The sequence below is a fragment of the Ornithodoros turicata genome, unplaced genomic scaffold (assembly GCF_037126465.1).
Source record: "Ornithodoros turicata isolate Travis unplaced genomic scaffold, ASM3712646v1 Chromosome42, whole genome shotgun sequence".
Lineage (NCBI taxonomy): Eukaryota > Metazoa > Arthropoda > Arachnida > Ixodida > Argasidae > Ornithodoros > Ornithodoros turicata.
The window spans coordinates 655119-664111 of NW_026999372.1; the positions used below are offsets into that span (position 1 = coordinate 655119).

Here is an 8993-nt window from a genome sequence, read left to right on the forward strand (position 1 = left end):
TTTGTGTAATTTTGTATGCTCCCTGTAGCGCTGCCTATTACGTTTTGTGATTTACAAAATATCCAAAAGCGAAATACTGAACTCGTATTTCACTGATCTAGAAAGCAATTACAATGAAATCTACAATCCGTATTTTAGTCAAGGAGGCTTATAGCGCCCCCTACGTACTATGTGCCGGGATCGACGTGAGTTTTTGTGCTAAGTCTGTTTCTCTTGCTCACATGTGACGATCATTTGTACCGCTTGAATTTGAACGCACGCAGCTAAATATTGTGCAACCGCTATCGTGATTCTCACTTTGCTAGGTTGATCTGTGCAGCTTACAGGACGTCGTGTTTCTACGAATGACATCAGTGTCGTGTCTCGTTGTAGTGGAAAGCGCAACTTTAGCGCGGAAGCTAACACTTCAGGATCCGCGTCTCTCCGCCTTGAAAGACGCTGTGCTGGCATGCAGTCTCTTGTCCCGGAATGTCAACGTGAAAACGGACAGATTTCAGGTATTACGTATTTCTTACGCGTGCTTTACTACTTCACACGTCAGCAGTTTAGTCGTGTCATAAAAACAAGAGCGGCGGCCTGAGGCCAGATGAATGTGAGTGCTGATCAGTGTAATTTTGCTGGAAGTGTCCGGTATTGTAAATACAAACGTTGAAGTCCGACAAGGACTCTCTGGCTGTCATTGTTTTATTGCCGCACTTTCCCGTTGTTTCTCCGCAGCCGAAACTCTGTAATCAGTTTATCGTATCCTCTTCAACAGGTGTTTGACGAGACTTTCAAAAGAAATATTGACCTAGCGGACGATGACTTGATTCCAGACCGGGCGCAAATATTTGTCTTTGCAACCGTGAGTATATCGAGACACTTTTCGTTCGTCTTGAAAATGGGATCGGATCAATGTTAATTGATCAGCGGTGGCTATGTTGTTTTTTTTCCTCTCAGTTGTTCCACAGTTGGTGGATGTTGTGAGCCCTCTTCTTGGTCACTAAAGTGTAAAACGGACTGGTTTGTAACTTGAATGACAGCATATTGGTAGATGATTGAATTGTTTCTTTCCGTTCTAACAACGTAGATCATGATAGTTCACAAAAAAACAGAAAGCAATCTTCGTAAATAATTTTTATAACGTACATTGTCTGCTACATTTCAGGGACACATCTACTGCTTAATGGCAAAGCTTCAGTGCATTCCGGCTTCTCATGTTTCAATCATGTTTATGATTACATCTTTAATACGCTTGCAAACAGATCACACCTGGCATTAGCTATATCAGAATTTCTTTATTGGCCAACACGGTTTCCTTTCACCTTTCTTCGATGCAGCGAAACAGGATCATGTCTCAAGCTGCCCATCTACTAACGAATCCTTTCACCTTCTCATGCTTTCCATTTCTACTTTTTCCATGGCGTCCCAGTTCATTTGGAACCAGAAGGAAACATACACTCATCCAGTCTCACAGAGAGGTGACTACAGCATGGTTATATTTGATCTGGTATGTAATGTAGTTCATATGACTTGAGCTTCAGCATTTTTTTAGCCACTCTGATGGTCCCAGTGATGATCGTGATGGTAGAGGTTATTCAGCCCCGGACTTCTCCAGCCTGAACACGAAGCTTCAAGATGCTGTGTTAACACCATCAGTGCACAGAAAAATCATAGAGGAGCTGTATCAGGCTATGATTTGCTGCACTCTGTATGTCCCTCCTTTTCCCTTTTTAACAATCTGCACTATCGATCACATGTCTATCATGTAGTTTGCTATTATGTTTAAAGTAATTTTCCCACTTTTGCAGATATCCCACTGCCAAGTTTTATTCCAAGGTGGCCAGCCTACTTGTGTCTGAGCACAGTAACTTGGCCGACACTAAGGGCAGTGGCTATGTGAGTTGCTGATGGAATGAAATGAACTATTACTTGAGAGTAATGTTTGTGAAGGGCGCAGCATCTGTATACGATGCAGTCTAAAAAGCTGATTGTTTTCAGGACTCTTGGGTTATAGGCTTAAGGAACAAGTTCAAAAATGAGCGGCGCAAGTTGTCTAACAACGAAGTGGTAGAACAATCCAGAGCTAAGTATGGTGTGAAGAGAAATGTTGCAAAGGACACAGCTAGTACTACTACAATGCAGCGCAACAACATATCCAGGCTACCTGTAAGCACTAGTCATGTAAGCTAATTCTGTCACGTGTACTTGAATTCTTTACACAGGATAATGCACACGGCACATCTGATACATCGGATACCAGTCAGCATGAATCGTGGCTTTCAAATGAATACCTCAAACAAAAACCGGACATTTCTCAAATGCTTGTGCACTTGAGAGAAAGCTTTCAAGGGCGGTCCAAGAAAATGAAAACAGCCAAGGTTTTAGACTGTACAATGGAGTACCCTTATGTCATGGATTTCAGAATGGTAAGTAAATATACTTATAAACGGGGCCAATGCCATTGGGTTTGCCTTTCCAGTTCATGCACGAGTTTGAGCTACTCACACAAAAGGATGCTGTGAAAGGCGTAGAAGATGCAGTATACAAAGTGCTGCACATCGTGGCAACAAAAGACGTACGCTGTTCCGAAGAAATCAAAAATAGCATTCTCAATCTGGACCGGTTCCAGGGATATCGCAGGCGTAAAAGGCGTAAGTACTATTTGCCTCACAACATTATGATACAGTTGCTGCACTGTTATAAGTGCTAAATTAAAGTCATGTACAGATTTAACAATGTTGGTCATATTATTTGCTCTTCCATCTATGGAATGATTCAACTGAGAATGTTGATTTAATGTATTGTTTCCATTCTCCTATTCAGATCTGCAAGCTTTGCTTGTTGCAAGAGCCCTGGCTGAGATGTTCAAAGAGAAGAGAGCCATGGGGAGCTTATTTGCTCACGAGTCGGTAAGCATTGCGTTTTATAACAATGAGGTCAGGGTAGTTATAAAATTAAGTTGGATTACAGGCAAACACTGGGGGACGAGATATTTGCATGTATTCGTTCCAGACGCAGTCTGTACATGTGAAGTGATAAAAATATGGAAAAACAGCCCGGTCACATTGTATCGCTTGCCTGTTAGTGACATTGTGGCATTTACCATCGCAGGCTGAGAACGTTCCTGCGACGCCCTACATCTCCTACACTGGGACCTCTCTGTAGGACGGAAGCCTATTAAAACTTGTTGTCGAGAACGTCCCCCTGTTTCACGTTGTCGAAGGAATGGAAGGAGTCAGCAGCATTTTGGCGGCATACTGGATCTTCAATGCTTCCTACTGCGCACAACACATGAAAACGCTAAGTTTTTTGAACATGCAATTGGACTACGAGCAACCATACTCCGGGTGGCTGTAGCGTCTCTTCTGAAAAAATACAGGGCACTGAGTTAAGTGACAAAGTGTTGACCACCAACATATTTAAAGTTTGTTACTGTTAAACTTCCCAGCTCATAGCTCATTCAAGTTTTCTAGTCATTATACATCCACATGTATTTTTCATTATGTTTAATAAAAGGAGAACTTTTATAAATGATTGCCTGTATGTCGGCTGTGCATGTTTACACACATATTTAATCACCTTAATGTGCATACATATATGGACCTCAATGTGAGTATATGCAATATGCTGGTAATTGTGAATACACAGTTATCAGCATATTGCCACGAACCCAGCAGTTTTATTCGGCGTTACACCCTTTACACCCTAATTGCCACGAGAGTGTCAAAATACACCTTTAAAGGTGTGCGCCACGAACATTTTGATATACACCCTTTAAGGTGTAAAACGATTTAGAGTGTACGAAAAATCCTGTGTTTTTCCGCGTTTCTGTGTTTAGCAGGTATGTTTCAATACAGCCAGTATGTTTCAAACAGCACGCCCTTTTGGTTTTATTTCCGCTATGCGATCAACGACATTTATTCGTAGAGAGCTATTGCCATGTATTATAATTAATTTTATGACGTCTTACTTGAAAGAAATTTAATTTCTTGAATGTAACTACGAAATTTGCAAATGGTATGTAATATTGTTTGCCAGAAAGGGGAAATATTTCGTGTCAAATTTACCCCATTTCATTACGAAGTACATTCCCTACTACAATGGTATTCAAGTTGGTAATACAATGATAAGTACAATGGTAATTTGTCTGTATCTTTACCGAATCTGCGAGTTTCTCTGTGTCCGATTCAGCGATTACCATTGTATCAGGTGAAGTCGGGAATAGACCAGTAAAATGAGATAAATGTCAGATGCGCTTTCTGTCTATGTGAAAAACGTTACATTCACTTTACACGCTGCGGACTTGAGTTGACGCGATTGAAGAGATTTGTTAAAATGAGGGGGAAAAAAAAGAACTCGATGGCGAAAGTTCTCTAAAGATGAATATATTCCTGCATATTTTCCCCACTTTTCCCTTTATTTTTGACATGATTACTAACATATTCCTTTGCCGTGAAATGTTGATTAGCTGCAGCCAGCTGCCAAGCTTGCATAGCCAAGCCGTAATTGGGATAGCAGACGTAAACGTTTTTCAAACGTAAGGTTCAGTGTCGACGGTATTCACGTTAAAGTTGCGTACCTCCCATCGTGAGAACGCACGTCAACATAAGAACGATGCGCACAAAAAATGTTTTGTTGTCTGTGCTTTCCCGCTCCCAGACTCAGATTTTTCTTTCTGTAGGTATGATAGGCCCTTTCTAAACACTCTATCAAGAAACTGAAACAGACACCGTCATGAGGCCCACTAATATTTCGGCCGTTTCGCAGAAAATTTAATTTTCGAAAAGCGCGGGAGTTCTGATCACGCCGCCGCCGCCGCCGATACCAGCGTAACGCCGAATTGCGCCTATTCACACCACCGCCGCCAACCAAAAATTTGGTCCAACGTCGCCGCCGATAAAAACAGCATCGACGCACATCTCTATGGAAAACTGCCGAAGGGGCCGCTCCTTGTGTGAAGGGGCCGGTATTTTCATCATTCACGAATTAATTGCTTGCACAAAATGAACGCAAATGTTGTATTCGGTACCAAGGGAGGCTGTTCGTGTACGGTATGATGCTCACCTAATTTTTTCGCATCCTTCCGAAGCCTTCCTTTAAGTGGTAATAGGTAAACGACCATTCTCTGATCTCCCGCGTGTTATATATTCGTTTGCGGAGAGTGACGAGGACAGCCTACACTGATAGAAAAAAAGGTATAAAGAAGGTATAATAATGGGCTATTGTACCTTTTTTATACCTTCTGTTGTTCTTTGGAGGGTATAGAAAAGGTACAAAGTGCCGATTTATACCTCCAACCATGCACAAGGGTATAAAAGAGATATGAAGCAGGGATAACGTAACATATTTATACCCCATCCTCACGTGTTTATACCTCGTGTATAACATACAACCGAGGCTATACCTGCTAAGATATAGCTGCAGGCTGTTTATACCTTCATCGTTTTTATACCTTTACTTGCATCACGTGTTGGATCACATAATTTTCTTTTGGTGAAGCGGTGTCATTTTGAGCTAAACAGTAATTTGTTTAAGAAACACAGACTTCGTTAGAGTTGCATCTACAACCTATAGCTTGAGTTTATGACTCTTATATGTGTACCTGAAATAATTAAAGGGACCGAAAAGTGAAAAATAACCCCCATATTTTTGCCCACTGTCGTGCACAACATCGTTGTTTGATTAGATACAGAAAGCATTACTTCTCAATTCGGCATATTTTTTATGTATAAATATTTTGAAGATTGCCGGAACATGGACGGTGCTGCCAGCGAACGGCGAAAAAGGGCAACTTGGGTTTCAGGTCCAGGGCTCCCAGGGATTGGTCAACCCTTACCACGTGAGAGTTAATTTTGTAGAGAACAAAGCTGACGCACATTATCTTACAGCTAAACGCCATTTTAAAAATGACGCTCACTTCCATAGCTTTTACGTTAATAAAGCATTCAGCTACTTCGCCGCTACGAGCTACGACCCGCCGCGCCATCTGCAAGGCCGTCTGTGTTATCGCGTTTATTGTTTACGTCGTGGGTGGTCGTGTTGGTCGCGCGAAGAGAAGTGAATGACATGTTCGTGGTTGTTGTGTCAATTATTCGAGAGACGTACATATGCCTGGTGTAGTTTTGGTGTTGGGGGATGCAAAAATCGTGTTCGTTCACCATCGGCGGCGGGCGTTTTCTACCACAAGATTCAACAGGAGAGTGCGCCAAAGCGAATGTGGTTCGAAACACTCGGTTAGCAGATGTAGCAGTCGTGTCGTGTGTGCTGTTCTCATTTTGCTGCCGATGACTACGAAGATGCCGTAGAAGGCGAATTGCGAAGACGTCCGAAGCACACACTGATGCTCAGTACCCATTGATTTCGCTTCACCGAGGTGACGGGTTCAACACAACGTCTTAGGTATGTACAGGCGTCACACATGTATAAATTATAATATAGCGACGACGTATTCCATTTCACTTATGTTATCCTACTTGTCCCGTACTCAACATTGTCAACATCAACAAATTTAATTTTAGGGGCCTTCCAGTGTTGAAGTGGCGCAAGACTGCTTCGTGTGTGTGTGATCCAGGCACTCAAGTTGACATGACAGAAATAGCTGAAAGCAGGTATGCAAAGTCCATAGATGGAAGCACTAGATTTGCTACGTGTTGCAGACTTTGCGACATTTTTTTTAGTCTTTGGACAGGTGCAGAACATTAGTATGACGTCAACAAGGGGAGAAGAAACCGATCAGAACTACTAGCTTGTTTGAAGGATACAAGAATACTTCCTGTTGAGATGTAGTTATGACTTTATGACTAAGGAACGCTAATTAATTTTCTAGAGATGCATACTCTACACTTGAATGCCCAGTGAAACAGCAAACGTTCGTTGTCTTTGAAGCCCCACTACTGGAATTGTTCAATGTGTGTCAGAGCTGCAGTGAGCCATGCAAGGTTACCACATCATATTGGTCCTAAATTTGCAGAGTTCCCCTACCTAGGACGCAACTGTCATTTCTCTTTATTGCTTTTCCGATCCTACCTTCTCACAGATTAATGTGGTTCACCATACACTGCATGGCACTGCCTTTCTCTATACTCATGCTTTCGGTTTCTTGTTCTGTTGAATAAATCTTTACTTGAGTTTGCAGCCATCACGCTGTCTACTGTGTTTGCCCCTCACCAATATTGATGTGCTGTAACGGTATAGCACATCAACATGCCAACAACCTACCAAACAACCTTGCCTAGTCCTACTTTTGGATGGAAACTACACGATGTGGTGACATCCACATATAGAAAGTTTTAGTCGACGGAGATTTGCTGTTTTTGTACAACCTTCATTGTACATTTCTTTTGTCTCACTTAGCATGCCTGAAGAAATGTTCTGATCTTCATCAAGATGACAGGTCATTGTTCGATCTGCAGCATTATTGTTCCTGTAATCTTTTCACCAACGGAGAATACAAAAGTGAACAAATGGTAAAATATAACTAGCTCGTTAAATTCAAAAGGGAAAGACAAAGCTGTTTATACTTCTCTTGTTTATTTTGTTGCAGGTTTTACAACTCTATCAAGTACGTCAAAACATCAGAGGGCAGGAAGTCCTACTCTGTTTCCTAAATCCCTGGATAATAAAAAAGAAAGATATAGTTTGAGTTGTGGCAAAATGTTTCTTCTGCTCTTATATTATATTTCAATTAAATGTTACGATGCATTTGTAGTGTACACTGAAGCGAGTTTCAATTTGCAGGGCTGTCAAAAGTACTTTACAAAAGTACATCTCAATTACAGTAACAGAGAACTTATGCAATAAATTATTTAGCCATTTTGAAGTACTATGCACACCAATGGTGCATGATTAACTTTGAACCCGGATCAAGGGTTAATAATACTTGAAGTCAGCCTTCAAGTCCTCCTTTACAAATGTTAGTTGGTGACATGATAATGAATCAGTTACAAGTACTCCGTTTGGCAAAACAGAGTTAATTAAGTGTTAAATCCCAATCTTGGTTCAATTATTAGTTTTCATTTGGAAACGTGGTCACTAAGAAGTATACTAAAAGGTTATGAACACAGTTCAGCCGAATGACACTGATGAAAATTATCTTACTTACTCCTCACATATACAATTGAGACATGAGTATAACCTACAAACACATCTATGCCCACAGGTTATTTAACCCTCCAGGAACAAACTAGTAATTATAATATGCTGTGACAGCAAACAAAAAGCAATGAGAAAAAATTGCAGCAAACAAGAAATGAAAATATGCTGATAACATTTCTACAGGTCAGCGCACTGATGGGAAAGCATCCCTCATAGCATGCATGACGCAGATCCGAGATCCAGTGGAGTACTTTCTATTGTAGTTTCTCGGAGCACCCCATATCCTTCTTGTGAATGGCCGGCAGGTGGTATAGCGGAATATCCTGCAGAAATATGAGTTTTCCGTCCAGTTTGCCGTTCAAGTAGCACGTAAAGACCACACGGCGCTGCCGTGTATGTTGCCATGCTCTTCGGTTTCTCGGACGTATGTAAAAGACACTTGCAGTACTTCGGTGTCAAGGCACAGTATTTCGAAATATTCGTTAGTTCTGATGCAGTTGTCTGTCTGCTTTTCACACGCATTCTCTACCTCTGGGCAGCAAAAACCGTAGTATCCATCCGTAGTATCCGTCGGTTTGCATTTCACACATGAACACCTGCACGACGAAAAACCAGCGCTTGTTTCGGCTTACACAAGTGCTTCACCCCGATACATGGAAATTTCACAATGCAGTCCATGTTCACGGCACGGTGAGATACTGCTGAGGACGAATGTGACTCCGATTGATCTCTGGACGAGGGGTCTTCTGCTGCGAAGAATACACTTTCCAGCACGCTAACGCACGAACAACAGTTCTGTGTGAGCGACAGTTCTCGAATGCGAAATTCATGCGCACTCATGTTCAAGAGGCTCGACATTCTCGACGTAGAAAGTGGTCACAAATGCCCACTGCCATTTTCGTTTTCGCCGGCTTAGC

The 8993-nt window shown here is 41.8% G+C and overlaps 1 protein-coding gene and 1 long non-coding RNA gene across 2 annotated transcripts; both read left to right on the forward strand.

The window, feature by feature from the left end:
• Window positions 1-226: 226 nt before the first annotated feature.
• Window positions 227-3516, forward strand: LOC135374093 (uncharacterized). Its single transcript, XM_064607089.1, has 10 exons — window positions 227-497; window positions 758-844; window positions 1412-1460; window positions 1535-1690; window positions 1791-1878; window positions 1981-2148; window positions 2205-2408; window positions 2462-2633; window positions 2806-2891; window positions 3094-3516. Exons 4-10 carry the CDS (start codon window positions 1674-1676, stop codon window positions 3145-3147), a joined length of 789 nt encoding a protein of 262 aa, XP_064463159.1. The 5' UTR covers window positions 227-497; window positions 758-844; window positions 1412-1460; window positions 1535-1673; the 3' UTR covers window positions 3148-3516.
• Window positions 3517-5998: 2482 nt separating this feature from the next.
• Window positions 5999-7533, forward strand: LOC135374077 (uncharacterized). The gene is made up of 3 exons (XR_010416744.1): window positions 5999-6381; window positions 6501-6590; window positions 7336-7533. It is a non-coding gene; the product is annotated as an uncharacterized LOC135374077 (long non-coding RNA).
• Window positions 7534-8993: the final 1460 nt, after the last annotated feature.